The sequence below is a fragment of the Manis javanica genome, chromosome 3, assembly GCF_040802235.1.
Source record: "Manis javanica isolate MJ-LG chromosome 3, MJ_LKY, whole genome shotgun sequence".
NCBI classification, from domain to species: Eukaryota; Metazoa; Chordata; class Mammalia; order Pholidota; family Manidae; genus Manis; species Manis javanica.
In genome coordinates, this window is record NC_133158.1 from 145,315,386 (window position 1) to 145,338,053 (window position 22,668).

The following is a 22,668-nucleotide window of genomic DNA, read 5'->3' on the forward strand; positions in this document are numbered from 1 at the left end:
AGAAGGACAATACATAATGATAAAGGGGTCAATTCAACAAGAAGATATAACCATTATAGATATCTATGCACCAAACACAGGAGCACCTACATATGTGAAACAAATACTAACAGAATTAAAAGGGGAAATAGAAGGCAATGCATTCATTCTAGGAGACTTCACCACTCCACTCACTCCAAAGGACAGATCAACCATAGTTAAGGAGACTGAGGCACTAAACAACACATTAGAACAGACGGACCTCAGAGACATATACAGAACTTTACACCCAAAAGCAGCAAAACACAATTCTTCTCAAGTGCACATGGAACAGTTTCAAGAACAGATTATATACTAGGCCACAAAAAGCCTCGGTAAATTCAAAAAGACGGAAATTGTATCGACCAGTTTCTCAGACCACAAAAGTATGAAACTAGAAATAAATTACGCAAAGAAAATGAAAAATAAAAAAACAGATCAAGCAATATATGGAGACAAATGACAACAATAATTCAACACCACAAAATCTGTGGGATGCAGCGAAGGCTGTGCTAAGAGGAAGGTATATTGCAATACAGGCTTACCTCAGGAAAGAAGAACAATTCCATATGAACAGCCTAAACTCACAATTAATGAAACTAGAAAAAGAAGAACAAATGAGGCTCAAAGTCAGTAGAAGGAGGGACATAATAAAGATTAGAGGAGAAATAAATAAAATTGAGAAGAATTAAATAATAGAAAGAATCAATGAAAGCAGGAGCTGGTTCTTCAAGAAAATAAATAAAAGAGATAAACCCCTAAATACACTTATTAAGAAAAAAAGAGAGTCTACACACATAAACAGAATCAGAAATGAGAAAGGAAAAATCACTACAGAGGATACCACAGAAATACAAAGAATTATTAGAGAATACTATGAAAAATTATAAGCTAACAAACTGGATAACCTAGAAGAAATGGACAACTTTCTAGAAAAATACAACCTTCCAAGGTTGACCCAGAAAGAAACAGAAAATCTGAACAGGCCAATTACGAGCAACAAAACTAATTGGTAATCAAAAAACTACCTAAGAACAAAATGCCTGGACCAGATGGTTTCACTACTGAATTCTATCAAACATTTAGTGAAGACCTAATAACCATCCTCCTTAATGTATTCCAAAGAGTAGAAGAGGGAATGCTTCCAAACTCATTCTATGAAGCCAGCATCACTCTAATACCACAACCAGGCAAAGACACCACAAAAAAAGAAAATTACAGACCAATATCCTTGATGAACATAGTTGCAAAAATACTCAACAAAATATTAGCAAACCGACTTCAAAACTACATTAAAAAGATCATCCATCATGATCAAGTAGAATTTATTCCAGGGATGCAAGGATGGTACAACATTCGAAAATCCATCAACATCATCTACCACATCAACAAGGACAAAAACCACATGATCATCTCCATAGATGCTGAAAAGCATTTGACAAAATTCAACATTCATCCTTGATAAAAACTCTCAACAAAACATGTATAGAGTGCAAGTACTTCAACATAATAAAGGCCATATATGACAAACCCACAGCCAACATTATACTTAAAGGGCTTCTCGCTGTTAAGATCAGGAACAGGACAATTATGCCCACTCTCCCCACTTCTATTCAACATAGTACTGGAGGTCCTAGCCATGGCAATCAGACAACACACAGAAATAAAAGGCATCCAGATTGGAAAGGAAGAAGTTAAACCATCCCTATTTGCAGATGACATGATATTGTACATAAAAACCCTAAAGAATCCACTTCAAAACTACTAGATCTAATATCTGAATTCAGCAAAGTTGCAGATTACAAAATTAATATGCAGAAATCTGTGGCATTCCTATATACTAACAGTGAACTAGCAGAAAGAGAAATCAGGAAAACAATTCCATTCACAGTTGCATCAAAAAGAATAAAATACCTAGGAATAAACCTAACCAAGAAGTGAAAGACGTTTACTCTGAAAACTACAAGACACTCATGAGAGAAATTAAGAAAGACACCAATAAATGGAAATACATCCTGTGCTCATGGATAGGAAGAATTAATATTGTCAAAATGGCCATCCTGCCTAAAGCAATCTACATACTCAATGGAATTACTATCAAAATACCAACAGCATTCTTCAGTGAACTAGAGCAAGTCATTCTGAAATTCATATGGAACCACAAAACACTCCGAATAGGCAAAGTATACCTGAGAAGGAAGAAAAAAGCTGGGGGGATTATGCTCCCCAACTTCAAGCTCTACTACAAAGCCACAGTAATCAAGACAATTTGGTACTGGCACAAGAACAGACCCATAGACCAATGGAACAGACTAGAGAGCCCTGATATAAACCGAAGCATAAATAGTTAATTAATATATGATAAAGGAGTCATGGACATACAATGGTAAAATGACAGCCTCTTCAACAACTGGTGTTGGCAAAACTGGACAGCTACATGCAAGAGAATGAAACTGGATTATTGTTTAACACCATACACAAAAGTAGACTAGAAATGGATCAAAGACCTGAATGTAAGTCATGAAACCATAAAACTCTTAGAAGACAACATAGGCTATAATCTCCTGAATATAAGTATGAGCATCTTCTTCCTGAACACATCTCTTTGAGCAAGGGAAACAAAAGCAAAAATGAACAAGTGGGACTACATCAAACTAAAAAGTTTCTGTACAGCAAAGGACACCATGAACAGAACAAAAGGGCATCCTACAGTATGGGAGAATTTATTTGTAAATGACATATCTGACAAGGGTTAACATCCAAAAATACATAAAAAACTCACATGCCTCAACACCCAAAAAGCAAATAACCCAATTAAAAAATGGGCAGAGGATATGAAGAGAGAATTCTCCAAAGAAGAAATTCAGATGGCCAAGAGACACCTGAAAAGATGCTCCACATCACTAATCATCAGGGAAATGCACATTAAAACCACACTGAGATATCACCTCACACCAGTGAGGATGGACAGCATCGAAAAGACTAAACAACAAATGCTGGTGAGGATGCGGAGAAAGGGGAACCCTCCTACATTGCTGGTGGGAATCTGAGCTAGTTCAACCATTGTGGAAAGCAATATGGAGGTTCCTCAAAAAACTCAAAATAGAAATAACCATTTGACCTGGGAATCCCACTACTTGGAATTTACCCAAAGAATACAACTTCTCAGATTCAAAAAGACATATGCACCCCTATGTTTACTGCAGCACTATTTACAATAGCCAAGATATGGAAGCAACCCAAGTGTCCATCAGTAGATGAATGGATAAAGAAGATGTGGTATATATATATATATATATATATACACACAATGGAATACTATTCAGTCATAAGAAACAAATCCTACCATTTTCAACAACATGGATGGAGCTGGAAGATATTAGCTCAGTGAAATAAGCCAGGCAGAGAAAGACAAGTGCCAAATGATTTCCCTCATTTGTGGAGTATACCACCAAAGCAAAGTGAAGGAACAAAATCGCAGCAGGCTCACAGACTCCAAGAAGGGATTAGTGGTTACCAAAGGGGAGGTGTGGGGGAGGGTTGGTGGAGAGGGAGGGAGAAGGGGATTTAGGGACATTATGATTGGCACACTTGGTGTGGGGGGTCATGTGGAAAACAGTGTAGCACAGAAAAGGCAAACAGTGAATCTGTGGCACCTTGCTACAGTGATGGACAGTGATTGCATTTGGGGTATGGATGGGGACTTGATAATATGGGTGAATGTAGTAACCACATTGTTTTTTCATGTGAAACCTTCATAAGAGTGTGTACCAATAATATCTTAACAGAAAATTTTTAAAAAAAGGCAGTGTACATACACTACTTATACTAAGCTGCCTTGAATCAGATTTGGATATAAGAACAGCATACTTTCTAATGTAATATCTAATGTAATATAAATAATTATGGTTCCACAATTTATTTATTTAAAATAAAAACTGCATACATTAAAAAAAAAAGAAGAGAGAGAAAGAGAAAGCATGGTACAAAACTTAAGACCTGGATACAGAAATTCTACAATCTGTTTAATGGGAATTACAAAATGAGAAGACAGATAAAAGGGAGTGGAACACAGTAGTCAAATAAATGCTAAAAGGGAATTTTCCTGGAATTCAGAGAAAAGACCTGATAGAAAGAGTCCATATATTGGCAAGTGAAAGTAAAATATAAGGAATAAGGACAAAGAGTGAGAATGTTTATAGTTTTACCAAGAAAATATTATAAACACAATAAAGAAAAAATTCATTCTCATAGTCTCAAATGCTCCAATTAAGAGTGTACACAGCAATACTGCCACTTCAAGTTCCGCAGCATCCTACCTTCTGCCATCAGACTCATCCCTCTTACTCTCTCCACTACCACAAACTTTACTGCCTTGAGTAGGAACTCTACAGCTTCATTTCCACATCTACAAAAGGTGAAAACTGCAACTTCAACTCTTCTCAGAGGCTATGAGAAATCTATAGTATTGCATAAAATGTAAAATGCTACAAATACCAGTGGGTTATATTTGGTATGGAAAGGAGGTATTACCATTTTAACAGCTAACATGTTACCATGTGAACAAAGGGAATATAATATACTACCTAAGGGTATTAATTTAAACTCCTCAAGTAAAAGTTAAAACTAATGATCTTGCAGTTTTGTCTAAATAAACAGAGTACTCTTAGAATCTTCTCTAGACTGTAACTTCTCTATTCAAAGCAAAACAGTAAACTGCCCGATTTTCTGAATTCATCTTCACTTTCCCTACAATGTAACTCTTATTTTCCCATTTCACAGGGATGGTAGTTGATGAGATCATGCCTTAAACCAAACTACTGATCTCAGCATTCCATTGGCTAATATAAGTCACTCACATAAAGAAATTGTAAAAAGGAAAAAAAACTTAGGGATAAAGCCTAATGACACTGAATTAATTGTTTTTCTGGTCCCTCTGCTCCTTCTAAGGCCCAGTACCTCATTTGCTGCAGAGCCCTAGCTGGGCTGGAGCCCACTCGGTCCAGCTTATTAATGAAAGTTAGAAATGGGACATTGTAGCGCTTCATCTGACGGTTAACAGTCATGGTCTGGCACTGCACTCCACCAACAGCACAGAGAACAAGGACTGCGCCATCCAGCACCCGCAGGGCCCTTTCAACTTCGATTGTGAAGTCCACATGCCCTGCATGGGACAAAGAAGTGTGTGAGGGTCTTAAAGAGCATTCTGAGTTTTTATAACATACATGATTAAACGTTTTTGTATCTCTGCTTATGACACAAGTATTCTAATTAGAATTGTATTTCTTAAACCACCAATACTGTTTATCCACAGTGAGGTCCAGGGGCCTAAGAAGATCACTTCCAAAAGAATCTAGGGCATGGAAGCCTTGGAATCAGCTGCAACATATAAAAGGCAAGAACCTTCCTGCTCACAATTTACTTGCACTGTTTTTTAAGGAAATCACATAAGGATGAAGTGCTCTAAGTGTCAAGTCAAATTTCTCTAGTAGGAATTCACAATCACACTTTTGAGTATTATATGATACTCAAAAATGAACTGGGTCTTAACAGAGGAAAGAATTATATGTGCTTTTGCCAGAACAAGCTGGAAAAGAACCAAGACCTCAACTCACCAGGAGTATCTATAATGTTGATATTGACATCTTTCCACATGGTATAGGTGGCTGCTGACTGTATAGTGATTCCTCTTTGTCTCTCTAGTTCCATGGAATCCATGACAGCACCAACTCCGTCTTTACCTTTCACCTAAACACAAGCATAGTAATTCAGATTTCTCCATGCCTGCATGCCAAAATTTTTACTGAGATGGAACTAGAACACACAGTTAACTAATGTAATTTTCAGAGAAGCCTAACTGTCAAACCATATTGTCTCATGAAATGGAAGAGTGATCACAGGTTTTGCCCTCTTATTACTGTCTAACTCTTTTCCTCACTGCTGTTCTCAGCAGCTGCTGACACACGGCAATCAGCCCGGCCTTAGAGCTGTCCTTACTCTCTCTGCGCTGTTCCTGCCCATCTAATCTGTGGTAATCCTCAAGCAGTATTCAGTGAACAGATGTTTCCCTGCTCTGTTGCCTATGAGTTTTGCGGTCTGGGTGGACCTCAAAATATGTGACTTAACAAGATGATCTGCAGCTGAAGAATTGAAGAATTAAGTTTCTCAGTGATACGGTAATTTCTTCAGGAAAGTTACAAGATCAAAAAAAATTTTTTTCTGATGTATTTTTTAGCTGTTAAGTTCATACTATATACTAAGAGCCTTTTTTTCTACTTAACCTTCTAAACATCTCTCCAAAACGTTAAAATTATGTAAGTACTGTTTTAAGGACTGCTCAAGGTATATCATATTGACTTAACATTCTTAAAAGACAATTCTCAGGATACCCACAGTGATGGTCTTTAGACAGACTCCTCAGGGCAACATTTTGAGCAAACCTGAGCTATCTCCTTAGTGACAGGACTTTGATTAAAGATTCACGGTTACCACTCTTTTAATCTTTAAGGTTTGTGAAGTTTATCAAATCATACCTACAAAAGGAAGCTCTAACTAACTTGGAATCAACCACGAACCACATACCTCATGCATCTTTGCAATTCTCCCAGTGTAGTAAAGCACTCGTTCTGTTAATGTAGTTTTCCCAGAATCAATGTGTGCTGAGATCCCAATATTTCTTATCTTTTCATTAGGAATCATCCCTGATGAACACCATCGGCAGACCTTCCAATTAATCTGAAAAAAAAAAAAAAAAACAAGAGAGCTCAATTCAATGCACATTTTATAAGAGGTAACAATGGGCGATTAGAAGGGGTGTGGTGGACATCTTTCCTCCAAAGGAAATCTCAGTAGACACAAGACACATCAGAGAGCCTGGAAAGTCAAAAGAGGGAGCCTCATCCTGCAAATCCTGTGACCAAAGGAGAGACTGCAAGGGAGAACTGCAAAAGCAGACTCTTAAAAATAAAGAAGTCAACCAGAAAAAGATATATCCTAAGTAGCTAATTAATTAAAAGGGACAGATACTTTCACCAAATGTTACAGGTTTGAACATACGTACTGATCCCAACAACTATTGCAACAGGAAATAGTTTTAGTTTTAACTTTAATTCTTTCCCTTCCCTCTTACTGTAGTTCACAGCTAGCAAGGATGTTTGAGAACTCATATGCTTTATGTACGTAATGGTGCCAACAGCTCCAAGGCAACTCCAATTCATTCTACAGAAAAACAATTAATGACTTACTCTGGGGTGGGTAGCGGAATCACACATTTTATGGAATCAAGACACAATATGAATCTCTCCCCAAAGTACTGCATATCTAAAATGCACTTCAGCCACTTCTGGGAAAAAGGGAAGCAAAAGAACTTGGAAAAGGTGGAGAAATGTTAAATAGAATCTGCGTGGTTGCAGCTTAGTTGCTTAAATCCCAGGAATACTGGAGAGCAAAGCAAACGAAATTTTCATGCTGGGAGAGGCTCAACTACCTAATCCTACTCCATCCACTCTTCACCCCCAGCAAAAGGCATAAACGTGACCAAAGCAAAGCAGAGGAGGCTTGGCTCCTAATTAAATAACTCAGGGTCGGCTGGGGGCAGCGGGCAGTCAGCCCAACGCCCTCCACAGTGAAAAGAGTACTGTAAAATGAGGAAGAAGCCGTGGGTTGGAGCCCAGAACACATTAATTTTTTAGCTGCCTTGACTGTTTCTCCCGTAACTTCTCGGAGAAGAGTAAGAGAGAGAAGGGGCATGACCGTAAGTCGGAGGCCCAGGGCACCACGACGCTGCTCGGCAGTAACGAGCGGGTACCGAAGGGCTTTTCGGCACTGAATGCCCACAGCTCCTATTTGCAGCGGTCAGTCAGGAGGTCGCAGGGAAGGCAGAGTCACTACTCTCCGGCGCCGGAGGAACTCAAGGTACCGAGGACAGTCGTGGTTCAGTCTCGCCTTCCCTGGCTGTCCTACCTGCTTCACCCGCCAGCCCAGGGCGGCGGGGACCCACGGGAGCGGCCCGGGCCCCAGGGCCACAGCGGCAGCGGCACCCAGCAGCCTCATGACAAACGCAGAACCGGCGCGAACGTCCGGCGCTTTCGGGTCAGCTCAGCGACCAGACCCGCGCCGGGAAGCTTTCAAAGTCACGCCAGCCACGAGTGCCGGAAGAGCACTTCCGGGGCGAAGGACTCGAGGGCGCAGAGAAGGGGAAGCGGGAGGGGCTTCCGGACCTCAGAGCAGAGCAGCCTCCGCGGCTCGGCGCCTCCTACCTACTCGGAAGGGAAAGTGCAGACGGTTTGCGGAACTAATGCACCTTCGCGTCTTTTAAACGTAGTTGTTTTGCCTACAGCAATGTGTAGAAATGCTTATAACAATGCATGTGAAAAAAAATGCAAAATTGCTATCTATGCTGCTGTGATTTGACCTGAAAGGGAAATAATGATCAATTACATGGCTTTTTTTTTAATTTCCAAAAGTTCTCTCATTGTTTGATGTTAAACATTTTATGTCCAGTCCATACGGAAGACTGAATCCTTGACTATTCCACTTGAATCTCTTGGCGGCATCTCAAACTTATGTCCCATAGGAAGCTTTTGATCTTCTCGAAACGTTGGCAGTCTTCATCTTAAAAGAAATACCCATTCTTTGAGTTGCCCAGACCAAAAATTTGTTACATCACATCTTGACATCCGTGGTCTAATCTGTCAGCATATGTTATAGGCATTGACTTCAAATGTAGATCCAGAACCTGCCTCCTCTCCCCACCTCTCCAAGCACTTTCCCGCCACGAAATTGCTGTTAATAGCTTCCTAACTGATCTCGCTTCTTCTCAGTCTATTCTCAACATAAGATAACTAGAGGGATCCTTTAAGCCAGATCATATCATTTGTCTGCTGAAAACATCCCATCCGATGAATTCAATCTAGCTGTTACCTCTAATTCTGTAGGTTTGAAGTCTTCTATAATAACTAATTAAAAAAAAAAAATCTAAAATGGATTCCACTCCCCCTTAGAAGAAGAGCCTACAAGGCCTTACTTGAGCTGCCAGGCCCTTGTAGCCCTACTTCCCAAGCTCCTTTTGCTCCAGCCACGTTGGCCTCCTTCCTGATGTTCACACAATCGGAGCATTCCTCTTCCCCGGGTACCGTCATGGATCTTCCCCTTACTTTCTTCTGTGTCAAAACAGCCTCTATCAATGAGATGTTCCCTGACCTACTGTTCTAAATCAGCAAGCTCCTCTTCCCTTTCCGTCTTCCCACACTGCTTCATTTTCCTTCAGAGCACTTCTTAGATGTAGGCAGATATTTTACATACCTGTTTATTGTCTGACTCAATGAGAATGTAAGTTCCACAAAAGTGATTTGGTTTTGTTAATTGCTGTATCCTCTTGCACGTGCTAAATGCTCAATTATTTGATAATGAATGAGATGAAATAAATAGAAATCAGTGTAAATTACAAGGGACAAGAAAAGAAAACCCAGATTCTATGAATTTTAAATTTACTTCTTTATATGGAATCCAGGTATTAATTTGAAATAAAGGATTTGTAAGCTGCTTTGATGAATAAATCCATTAACACTGAATATACTTTCAAACACTTTCATTAACAGACTTTCAAAAATTTAGTCTGTATACACCTTTATATATATTTGTTTAAAATATATAAATACAAATATGTAAAGGTTGTAAAAGTGAGATTACTTTAGATATAATTAAAGATATATTAAACAGTGTATTGTCTTTACACTGAAATTATGCTTTCCGTTTCCTTAAGTAAAAATTCATACTCATTATCATGTTTCCATATTAAACCAAGTTATCATATATAAAGAATTATAGCAAAGTAATTATTTTTATTAATCACGACTTTTAACCAAAGTAACTAACTTGTGTTTACTCCAGAGAGAAAACTGGAAGACAAAAAAATCAAGACCTGTTTAAATTTTTGAGTATACTTTATAGATGACCTCTGTTAAGTTTTAAAATTGCAAATACACTTATGTAATACCATCCAAAGCATTTGCATTGTTAATTCATTTTATAATGTATGGGAAATCAAAACTACCTTTAGTGACCAAAACTTTGTATTATTTTTTTTACTTAGAAATTATCCAGGTATCCAAAGACTAATTTAGTATTTTCTAAGGTCTTGAAAAGTTAACTGAAGAACTGAAAAAACCCCACAATTTTAGTGCACATTTGGTCCTTCTAATAGTGTTCTAATAATTTTGTAAGAGTAAAACCCCTGTAAAAGACATTTGTGTTACAATTTTTAGGTAAACACTGATGTATAGTTGTAACCTTTCAGTTGATGGAATTAATAACTTATTTGACCCATAACATCAATATAGGAAATTTAGAAAGTTTAAATAATGAGAAGTTCAACCATAGTTTTATATAAACTTAGCATTAATTTTATATAATAAAACCTGGAAGATGATAGTTGATCTATTTGAGCTAGATATAACTACATTGCACATGAATTATTTTTTTCTGAATTCATCTTTAAAAATTTTCAAGTGGGAGGAAAAGATAGGGAGAGGAACAGGAAAAAAAGGTGAGCCAGTGCCAGCTTTATACCATTAAAGACAAACTGGCATATTAAAATTTTTGAGTTTGAACAGAGATCTATTCAAATCAGTGTCAAACTGGAAGTGCTTCCACCAACTGGGGCTAGGGGCCTTTTTGTAGAGAAGCAGCAGAGACTGAGCAAGGGAATTACTTGATTGGCTGGAGCTTGAGTGATTGCGTTTTTTGAGAGAGCCTTGCTGGCTTTTTGTGATTGGTTGTCTTTCGGTTTTGATTTCTTAGCCTTCAGGCATCTCAAGCTTAGGTTTTGGTTTGCTACTGGGGCATTAAATCCACCTCAATCTAATGGCTCCTTTATTTAATACAAATAGGAAAGTAACCCTCTAAAAGGCTAATTACCTTCCCTCTTAAAGGAGAGAGGAGAAAGTTTTGATATAAGCAATACAATAAAAAAGCCCTGAAGTATGGAAGTCAAGATTGGACAATCTTCTACATAAACAAAGTGTCCTCTTAGACAAAAAACAGAGGCTTGTCTCCTGAGGTTTGGTTTTGTTATTTTTTTGGTGCTGTTCCCTCAAGTGAAAGTCTTGTTCATGTCAAAATTCCTCAAGGTGGTCACTACAATCGCCTTGCTCAAGTTACTCCAGGAGGTAGTGCAAGTCTATTAGCTGACCAACCCACAAACAATTGCCTAATGTTATATCACAAAACATTGCTATGTCTGTCTCAGACTTTAAAGCTAATCTTAAACCACCTGACTTCTGACCTAAGAAATGTGGTCAGAAGGCAACATGGGTGGATAGAAGGTCTCCCCCAAAGCAAACTTCTCATACACAGACCCAACTGAGGGAAGTTTTTAGAGACAAATAATATGAGATGGTAGGCAAGCAGACAGAAGACAGGACACAGTGTTTAAAGTCAAATTCACTAAAGGACACCAAAGTCTGATTGGAACCCCCAAAACCTAGGAAACAAATAAGCATTACACTGGAGACAAAGAGATCATCAAAATGCAGTTATTGCAAAATCCATGTAACCAGGGACAGAGAAGCATTGAGAAGTCTCATTTAGTATCATCAAATTAAAGGTCCTAATTCACTACAATGAGGGTCTCAGTCAAACCTTAGTACAGTCTCCAAACTGTCCTAGCCCTATCAGCCTAAAACTACTGTCTGAGTCCAAACCAGTTGCTGTAACAAAAATACTACAGACTGGGTGACTTATAAACAGTAGAAATTTATTTTACATCATTCTGTGAGCTGGGAAGTCCAAGAGCAGGTGCCAGGAGATCCAGTGTCTGGTGAGGTTCTACTTCCTGGTTCACAGGCAGCCGACTTCTGTGTCTTCACATGGCAGAAAGGGCGAGGCAGTTCTCTGGGGTCTTTTTATAAAGGCACTAATTCTATTCATGAGGGTTCCACCCTCATGACCTAATCATCTCCCAGAGGTCCCACCTCAAACACTAACACATTGCCACATCAGGGCACCATCTGATTTCAATGTCCTTGACCATAAATGACAATGAATCATGAAGGCAGAGTAATGAAAACCTGTTAGTTAGACTGCCAGGTACCATGAAAATTTCTAAAGTGTCAAAGAGCATAAGTGTGCAACTTGGCCTTTTTGTGAAGGCCATATTCACCGAATTGTTAATATCCTTGCATTCCCAAAAGAGCCAGGGGTTCCAGAAAGACTAATGGTGTCTATTAAAAAAACATGTGAACTACAAGCTAGAGAGAGCCTTCTTTTTTATACTGGTCAACTTCAGCATTATGGTAAAAATGAATTCTGAAAAAAGTAAATTTCAGCATGGTGTGAACATAAAGAATTGAATTTAATCTCTGTATGTCACACATTTTGTAAATAGCCCCTTAGGCATAAGGAAAAAAATATATTTAATCAATCTTTATGATTTCTATGGTAAACAAGTTGAGAGGGAAAAAGTATCTCTGAGTTCTCTGCTATATGATGCATAGAAGATGTACTGTGTGCAGTACAATTATGTATTACAGTGTGTTTTCATATTTGAATGTAATGATTCAAGTTATCCGTGTAACATTAGGCAGAAGGAATATTTAGAGTTCTATTGAGATTTGCTCTATCAAGTGAATTTTAAAAAGTGTTTTTTAGCATTTATGCCTTATGACAACTTCCAACATGCTATAATATGTTATTAGTATATACTAAAGTGTACATAAGAGGAAAACTTTAACATCTTTAATACATGCCCAGTTACTGTCTATTGTAAAAATGTACTGAGACATATGTATCTTATTTTAGTGACAAAAGGCTTGACATGCTGACTAGTAAAATAAACAGGATATGATATAGAAAATTAGAAAAGTATAAGCACAATCACATAATTCTACTTTCAAAGTTAAAATAGATATTAGGATTATAGAATGATAGTAGAGTTTGTTTTCCCCCCTTGAAACAACAAAGACTGAAGAGTTAAGATTTTATATTCTCATAGACTTCAAACCTAACTTTTATAAAAACAGGTTAATGCTTGAATTCTAGAATAAAAAAACTAGAGCTGAATTTTTAAACGGTATAAATGGGAACAATTGAATCATTAAGTACCTTGCTCAGATACACACATCACCTGCCTAAGGTTTGCTGAATACTAAATGCATTTTTCTAAATGTCACAAAAAGGCTGAGCAGAATTTCTCCAAGGGCAATCCAACTTTAGAGTGTTAGCCATGGAGATAGATTAAGCTGTCTGTGGGAAAGGAGCAGAAATACGCTACCTTATGTCATTAAAGAGAAAGGTGAGTGTAAAGTCTGATGAATGTTAGGGATGTAATATAGAACAAAAAAGAGTAATAAACTGTATAACAAAATTATAAGAACAAAATTTGTTAATATTAGCAATTTAAAGTCTCTTTATCAAAATGATTAACATCATAAAACAATACTAGTATAGTTTTGCTATTTAGTCCTTAATTTAGCTGGCTACATAACACAAAATCTGAGATAAATAATTTTAACCTTTATTAATATCAGTCACTTAGTTTAGTGTTAGTGAAAATTAAGATTATTCTATAACATTTTATTTTCTTGTAACTAATTACATATAATAGAACTAGCTCTACATTCAATCTTGAATATATAAAATACACAGTCAATAGGAAAATAGTTGGGAAATCAAAATCAGCATGTGAGCTTTAAAGCTTAATGTTTTAAAGAGTTTTATAAAATGTTTTAACAACTTACTTGCATTGGTGAAAATCAAAGTTTTATTTCTAAAAAACAGGGACAATATAAAGCTAGCACTTTCAAGAACATTTGAATATCAGAAGAAAGTTGCTAAGTACAGTACTGATTTAATAAGAGATTGGTCATACATATATTACCCAGCACCATTACTTTCTCTGTTAAAACAACCAAAACTAATCACATGCAGGCTTTTTATTTTTTGTTGATTTTCACAGGTGATCCTTTGATGTTCAGTTTGTCCACAAAGACATTTGATCTTCTTCCACATTCAGTGGCTGGACTTTGATGAGGTTTCTCCCTGAGAAATATACATAGACACTAATGACATTTTTTAAATGGTCAATGGCTTATAAATAAATATGAACTTAGTAAAAATCACCATAATTTAAGGGTAGTTTTGTCTCAAATATTCCTTGACAGCTTGAAAAACATATGGCTTGCTATTCCACTTAATATTTAAAAGAGCAACAACTGCTTTTCTGAGACAGATTTAACTGTTAATGGCTTAACAATGCTGTCCAATGTGGTACCCACTAGCCACATCATTTATATTTGAATTAATTACAACTTAAAAATGTAAAATTCAGTTTTTCAGTTGCATGAGCACATTTCAAATGTGAGTAAATAGCCTCATGTGGCCCCCATACTGGACAGGACAGATACATAACATTTTCATCACTGCAGAAAATCATTTCAGAAAGTTCTGTTAGTGCTAGCTTACAGAAATGCCACTGACAAAGCCCTAGACGATAGATCATCTATAAAGAACATGCTTTCTCTAAGTGGGACCTGGATTTCACAGTCAAACTTAGCACTTGTACATATTATCTAAAATTATTAAGGGAGCAAGTTTTCTATAGAAGATATTAGATAAACGATGCTAGCACATGAAATTGTACACAAGGCTTCTGATTTACTTGATACCCACTTGTCTCCCGCTGGATCTGTGAAGCCTTCCACCTTCTGCAGCAATTCTCCACTCTGTTACAGCCTCAAGCAGATTTCTGGTTTAAGGCCTTGGTGAGCCCTCTCTCTGTCTAAGTGTATTTTCAATAGGAATTAGATATTGTTTTCAATTTTTTCCCCAAAGAACCAAATTAAATTGTAACTCTAGAATGTACACTGTGTAAAAATCTCTATACACTTTAAGGGGTGGTTTCAGTACATTTATATTTCACTGCTATGCCAAAAGGTAAAGGTGGCTAAAGTTTAGCAAAATTCTCCCAAAATATCTAATACAGATGTTGTTATATACTATATAAGTGTTTAAAAATGCTTTTGCCACTAAATACTGAATTTTGACTTGTTAGGGAAGTTTTATTAAGCCTTTCAGGTACAGACCCTCTCTATCATATCTCTAAATAGCTTTACCTGGTATGAAATGTAGGGTCCCTACTATGTTCAGATTATAATTTGTTCACAAGAATAACTGCCTTAGAGTATATCACTTTACCTTTGGAGGAGCTTAGCCCCATCTTCTGAAACATAATTTGCTAGGGAGTTACTAATCATACAATCCTAAAATCTTACTGGTTTTTAGATATAAATTTAAATTTGTGTGGAATACTCATATATAATGTAAAATTATTATATAAGTTAAACAAAACTTCTTGACAACAAAGGTAAAATTACATAACCTTTCTTCTAATTCTGCTTTAAAAAACACAACTTGTTTTACAAGTAACTTTTACCTTCTTTTAAGTTCTCGGAATCCTGAGTTCTCAAGACCAACACTTCGCATCCTGGTGTTTTCTAGATTGCGCCGTTGTCCTCCTCGTTTGTACTTCAAAACCTCACTTTGCCACTCATCATCAAAAGCATGAGCATCACCTACATTAAATATCAAAATAAAAAGGTAAGTAGTAAGGTCTTGACTGTCAGTAATTACCTTTGATCCCCTTATACTTCATTCTAGCCTGGTGTTTCTATCGACCTAACCTCAAGATAGAGGCAGGAAATAGCTTTAAATACAAAGGTCTCTGACTCAGGGTAATATTTCCTTTTCAGTTTGTTATTCTCCTATTCCAACTGATAATTTGATTGTTGATAATCTGCTTTTCCACGCATCTGCTTGGACATCAGATTATTCTACCAAATGGACCCCTTGGTTCAATCATGGTGACTTAGTCTTTCTTCCTGGGTTACCTTGTGGTGACCACGCTTTTCCACTGCATTTGGACACTCCTTCTGTAGCTAGGTCTTCCTGTTAACCTCACCATGTTCCTACATAACTTGGCCTCACAAGCTTCTGTTGTCATTTTCCTAAAACAGGTTATTCATCTCCACTGTCAATTTGTGTTCTTATGAAGTAGGAAATATAACTTTCATAATAATGACAATAGGTAAATGTTAATACTTATTCTTTCAGGTTGCTTTTATAATAATGTGTTCCTTTACTAATTTTTTTCTCCTACAGGTCAATCAATTATTGTGAAGTATTCTATATATATTAAATATGACAAAATTAAAGGTTAAAGAATAAGATGATGTAGCTTTGATCAAATTATTCTCATTGCCTGAGAATAATTTGATCAAAATCCAACCTTAAGATAATTTCTTTTTCAAAAATGACATAATAATTTAAACCTTTTACTACAATAAAATATTTTTATTCAAAACACTTTCTGAAAAAAATACTTCTTGAAAATAACTTAAAAATATAATGAGAAGAGTTCAGACAATGCAAGGACTTAAATGCATTGAAGAATGAATATAAAATGTAGAAAATGGAAAGATTTATTTGATGTATGCATGTTATATTATCTAACAGTGCCAGAAATTAAGATATTTTCTATTCAAAAGCTTAAGTACCCAACAATTCAGAATGGTTTAAATAAACTATGGCCTATTCATGATAAAATTGTTAGGTAGCCATTTAGAATATTTTTGAAAATAACATCATAGATGACTATTCACAGTTATTATGGTGAATCAAAATAAGCACAATATAAACTAGATAGTAAAATGCTAATTTTGAAAACAGTATGAGTGTTTATATATGCATAAAATGATTAGGAAGAAATATACTAAAACATATAGTATTTTGGGTTGGGGTTATGGCTAACTTTAAAATTTTCTGCTTTTTTTATGTTTCAAATATACTTCTTTGATAATCAGAAATATTTAAAAATTCATTTTGTCTTGACAGTAAATAACAATTCAAATTTTCCATTTTCCAAGTATAAAGAAAAAAATGATACTCAACATTACCAAAAATCCTATAAAAAACAGATTTACTATGAAACAGTGAACCACAACTTTATTACTTTGATAAGGTATTCCTTACACATATTATTCATAAACTATCTCAAAACATTTTATAAAATGTTTCTACAAAAAATATTCATCAGAGGGGCGGAGCCAAGATGGCGGCGTGAGTAGAGCAGTGGAAATCTCCTCCCAAAAACACATAGAGCTATGAAAATATAATAAAGAAAAATCTTCCTAAAATAGAGACCACAGGACACAGGACAACATCCAGACCACATCCACACCTGCAAGAACCCAGCGCCTTGTGAAGGGGGTAAGATACAAGCCCCAGCCCGGCGGGACCCGAGCGCCCCTCCCCCCGGCTCCCGGCGGGTGGAGAGAAACCGGAGCGGTTTTTTTTTTTTGGCGAGCGCTTTTTGGAAGCCTTAGAGGGACGGGCCCCCGTTGCTGGGGAGGCAGGGTGGCGGGACCGGTGAGGAGGTGCCTGGGAACGGCGCAGGAGGACAAAGAATATCCCGCGTTTCTCCCTGCGAGACCTGGGGGCGGGTGCCTGAGACCGGTGCCTGAGGACGGAGGAGGTCGCGCGTTTTTCCCCTTTTTTTTTTTTTTTCTCTTTTGGGCGAGCGCTTTTTGGAAGCCTTGAAGGGACGGGGACCCCAGTGCTAGGGAGGCACGGTGGCGGGACTGGTGAGCGGGTGGCTGGGACCGGCGCCTGAGGACAAAGAATATCCCCCGTTTTTCCCTGCGGGACCGGTGGGCGGGTGCCTGAGACCGGCACTTGAGGACAGAGGAAATCGCGCGTTTTTCCCCTTTTTTTTTCTCTTTTCTGCGAGTGCTTTTTGGAAGCCTAAAAGGGACAGGGACCCCGGTGCTAGGGAGGCAGGGCGGCGGGACTGGTGAGCGGGTGCCTGGGACCGGCACCTGAGGACAAAGAATATCCCGCATTTTTCCCTGTGGGACCGGTGGGTGGGTGCCTGAGACCAGCACCTGAGGACGGAAGAAATTGCGCGTTTTTCCCCTTTTTTTTCTCTCTTTTTGCCGAGTGCTTTTTGGAAGCCTTGAAGGGACAGGGACCCCGGTGCTAGGGAGGCAGGGCGGCGGGACTGGTGAGCGGGTGCGTGGGACCAGTGCCTGAGGACAAAGAATATTGAGCGTTCCTTCCCTGCGGGACCAGTGGGTAGGTGCTTTTTGGAAGCCTTGAAAGGACAGGGACCCTGGTGCTAGGGAGACAGGGCAGCAGGACCAGTGAGCGGGTGCCTGGGACCGGCACCTGAGGACAAAAAAAAAAAAAAAAAAAAATCGCTTGTTTTTTCCTTTTTTTTTCCTTTTTTTTTTTTTCTCTTTCTTTCTGTTCCCTCTCTCATTGTTGCTGTTGTTGTTTTGGTTTGGAGAGTGCTTTTTGGAAATCTTAAAGGGGCAGGACAGGTCACTTAGACCAGAAGCAGGGAATCTGGGGATCTCTGGGCACTCTAACCCCCTGGGCAGCAGGGAGCACAGAGGCCCCTTACGGAGATAAATAGTCTCCTGGCTGCTCCCCCTCCAACGGGGCTCCACCATTTTGGAGGAACAGCCCCAGCCAGGCCAAGCCCACAGCAACAGCGGAGATAAACCCCAAAGCAACTGGGCAGGAAGCAGAAGCCCTGTCTGCGCACAGCTGCCCAGCACAAGCCACTAGAGGTCGCTATTCTCCCAGGAAAAGGCTACAAACCAACAAGAAGGGAAGCTCTTCCAGCGGTCACTTGTACCAGCTCTGCAAACTATCTCTATCACCATGAAAAGGCAAAACTACAGGCAGACAAAGATCACAGAGACAACACCTGAGAAGGAGACAGACCTAACTAGTCCTCCTGAAAAAGAATTCAAAATAAAAATCATGAACATGCTGACAGAGATGCAGAAAAAAATGCAAGAGCAATGGGATGAGATGCAGAGAAAAATGCAAGAGCAGTGGGATGAGATGCAGAGAAAAATGCAAGAGCAGTGGGATGAAGTCCGGAAGGAGATCACAGATGTCAGGAAAGAGATCACAGAAGTGAAACAATCCCTGGAAGGATTTATAAGCAGAATGGATAAGATGCAAGAGGCCATTGAAGGAATAGAAGCCAGAGAACAGGAACGTATAGAAGCTGACAGAGAGAGAGATAAAAGGATCTCCAGGAATGAAACAACACTAAGAGAAATATGTGACCAATACAAAAGGAAAAACATTCGTATTATAGGGATACCAGAAGAGGAAGAAAGAGGAAAAGGGATAGAAAGTGTCTTTGAAGAAATAATTGCTGAAAACTTCCCCAAACTGGGGGAGGAAATAATCGAACAGACCATGGAATTATACAGAACCCCCAACAGAAAGGATCCAAGGAGGACAACACCAAGACACATAATAATTAGAATGGCAAGGATCAAGGACAAGGAAAGAGTTTTAAAGGCAGCTAGAGAGAAAAAGGTCACCTATAAAGGAAAACCAATCAGGCTAACATCAGACTTCTCAACAGAAACCCTACAGGCCAGAAGAGAATGGCATGATATACTTAATGCAATGAAACAGAAGGGCCTTGAACCAAGGATACTGTATCCAGCACGACTATCATTTAAATATGATGGTGGGATCAAACAATTCCCAGACAAGCAAAAGCTGAGGGAATTTGCTTCCCACAAACCACCTCTACAGGGCATCCTACAGGGACTGCTCTAGATGGGAGCACCCCTAAAAAGAGCACAGAACAAAACACACAACATATGAAGAATGGAGGAGGAGGAATAAGAAGGGAGAGAAGAAAAGACTCTCCAGACAGTGTATATAACAGCTCAATAAGCGAGCTAAGTTAGGCAGTAAGATACTAAAGAAGCTAACCTTGAACCTTTGGTAACCACGAATCTAAAGCCTGCAATGGCAATAAGTACATATCTTTCAATAGTCACCCTAAATGTAAATGGACTTAATGCACCAATCAAAAGACATAGAGTAATAGAATGGATAAAAAAGCAAGACCCATCTATATGCTGCTTACAAGAAACTCACCTTAAACCCAAAGATAAGCATAGACTAAAAGTCAAGGGATGGAAAAACATATTTCAGGCAAACAACAGTGAGAAGAAAGCAGGGGTTGCAGTACTAATATCAGACAAAATAGACTTCAAAACAAAGAAAGTAACAAGAGATAAAGAAGGCCACTACATAATGATAAAGGGCTTAGTCCAACAAGAGGATATAACCATTCTAAATATATATGCACCCAATACAGGAGCACCAGCATATGTGAAGCAAATACTAACAGAACTAAAGAGGGAAATAGACTGCAATGCATTCATTGTAGGAGACTTCAACACACCACTCACCCCAAAGGATAGATCCACCGGGCAGAAAATAAGTAAAGACACACAGGCACTGAACAACACACTAGAACAGATGGACCTAATAGACATCTATAGAACTTTACATCCAAAAGCAACAGGATATACATTCTTCTCAAGTGCACATGGAACATTCTCCAGAATAGACCACATACTAGCTCACAAAAAGAGCCTCAGTAAATTCCACAATATTGAAATTCTACCAACCAATTTTTCAGACCACAAAGGTATGAAAGTAGAAATAAATTCTACAAAGAAAACAAAAAGGCTCACAAACACATGAAGGCTTAACAACATGCTACTAAATAATCAATGGATCAATGAACAAATCAAAATAGAGATCAAGGAATATATAGAAACAAATGACAACAACAACACTAAGCCCCAACTTCTGTGGGATGCAGCGAAAGCAGTCTTAAGAGGAAAGTATATAGCAATCCAGGCACACTTGAAGAAGGAAGAACAATCCCAAATGAATAGTCTAACATCACAATTATTAAAACTGGAAAAAGAAGAACAAATGAGGCCTAAAGTCAGCAGAAGGAGGGACATAATAAAGATCAGAGAAGAAATAAACAAAATTGAGAAGAATAAAACAATAGCAAAAATCAACGAAACCAAGAGCTGGTTCTTTGAGAAAATAAACAAAATAGATAAGCCTCTAGCCCAACTTATTAAGAGAAAAAGAGAGTCAACACAAATCAACATAATCAGAAATGAGAATGGAAAAATCACGACAGACTCCACAGAAATACAAAGAATTATTAAAGACTACTATGAAAACCTATATGCCAACAAGCTGGAAAACCTAGAAGAAATGGACAACTTCCTAGAAAAATACAACCTCCCAAGACTGACCAAGGAAGAAACACAAAAGTTAAACAAACCAATTACAAGCAAAGAAATTGAAACAGTAATCAAAAAACTACCCAAGAACAAAACCCCGGGGCCGGACGGATTTACCTCGGAATTTTATCAGACACACAGAGAAGACATAATACCCATTCTCCTTAAAGTGTTCCACAAAATAGAAGAAGAGGGAATACTCCCAAACTCATTCTATGAAGCCAACATCACCCTAATACCAAAACCAGGAAAAGACCCCACCAAAAAAGAAAATTACAGACCAATATCCCTGATGAATGTAGATGCAAAAATACTCAATAAAATATTAGCAAACAGAATTCAACAGTATATCAAAAGGATCATACACCATGACCAAGTGGGGTTCATCCCAGGGATGCAAGGATGGTACAACATTCGAAAATCCATCAACATCATCCACCACATCAACAAAAAGAAAGACAAAAACCACATGATCATCTCCATAGATGCTGAAAAAGCATTTGACAAAATTCAACATCCATTCATGATAAAAACTCTCAGCAAAATGGGAATAGAGGGCAAGTACCTCAACATAATAAAGGCCATATATGATAAACCCACAGCCAGCATTATACTGAACAGCGAGAAGCTGAAAGCATTTCCACTGAGATCGGGAACCAGACAGGGATGCCCACTCTCCCCACTGTTATTCAACAGGTCCTAGCCACGGCAATCAGACAAAACAAAGAAATACAAGGAATCCAGATTGGTAAAGAAGAAGTTAAACTGTCACTATTTGCAGATGATATGATACTGTACATAAAAAACCCTAAAGACTCCACTCCAAAACTACTAGAACTGATATCGGAATACAGCAAAGTTGCAGGATACAAAATCAACACACAGAAATCTGTAGCTTTCCTATACACTAACAACGAATCAATAGAAAGAGAAATCAGGAAAACAATTCCATTCACCATTGCATCAAAAAGAATAAAATACCTAGGAATAAACCTAACCAAGGAAGTGAAAGACTTATACTCTGAAAACTACAAGTCACTCTTAAGAGAAATTAAAGGGGACACTAATAAATGGAAACTCATCCCATGCTCATGGCTAGGAAGAATTAATATCGTCAAAATGGCCATCCTGCCGAAAGCAATATACAAATTTGATGCAATCCCTCTCAAATTACCAGCAACATTCTTCAATGAATTGGAACAAATAATTCAAAAATTCATATGGAAACACCAAAGACCCCGAATAGCCAAAGCAATCCTGAAAAAGAAGAATAAAGTAGGGGGGATCTCACTCCCCAACTTCAAGCTCTACTACAAAGCCATAGTAATCAAGACAATTTGGTACTGGCACAAGAACAGAGCCACAGACCAGTGGAACAGATTAGAGACCCCAGAAATTAACCCAAACATATATGGTCAATTAATATTTGATAAAGGAGCCATGGACATACAATGGCAAAATGACAGTCTCTTCAACAGATGGTGCTGGCAAAACTGGACAG

General features: G+C 38.1%; 2 protein-coding genes across 9 annotated transcripts in view; both read right to left on the reverse strand.

Annotated features, from left to right (window-relative positions):
* GFM1 (G elongation factor mitochondrial 1) overlaps positions 1-8,200 on the reverse strand; it is a 44,993-nt gene extending 36,793 nt beyond the window's left edge. The window contains exons 1-4 of one of the 3 annotated variants that reach the window (XM_017654827.3): positions 7,981-8,200; positions 6,601-6,753; positions 5,634-5,766; positions 4,978-5,182 (exon numbers count right to left, since the gene is read on the reverse strand). In XM_017654827.3, coding sequence (XP_017510316.1) covers positions 4,978-5,182; positions 5,634-5,766; positions 6,601-6,753; positions 7,981-8,070 — 581 coding nt within the window. In that variant the 5' untranslated portion in view covers positions 8,071-8,200. Of the gene's footprint in view, positions 1-4,977; positions 5,183-5,633; positions 5,767-6,600; positions 6,754-7,980 lie in introns of those variants that run through there. The other 2 variants (XM_017654821.3, XM_073232164.1) reach the window with 2 other exon arrangements.
* A 5,181-nt stretch (positions 8,201-13,381) lies between these two features.
* Positions 13,382-22,668, reverse strand: part of MLF1 (myeloid leukemia factor 1) — a 50,886-nt gene continuing 41,599 nt past the window's right edge. For 5 of the 6 annotated variants that reach the window (XM_073232165.1, XM_073232166.1, XM_017654871.3 and 2 more), the window contains 2 exons: positions 15,449-15,587; positions 13,382-14,055 (listed from right to left, as the gene is read on the reverse strand). In XM_073232165.1, coding sequence (XP_073088266.1) covers positions 13,950-14,055; positions 15,449-15,587 — 245 coding nt within the window. In that variant the 3' untranslated portion in view covers positions 13,382-13,949. Of the gene's footprint in view, positions 14,056-14,685; positions 14,795-15,448; positions 15,588-22,668 lie in introns of all 6 variants that reach the window. The other variant, XR_012129400.1, reaches the window with a different exon arrangement.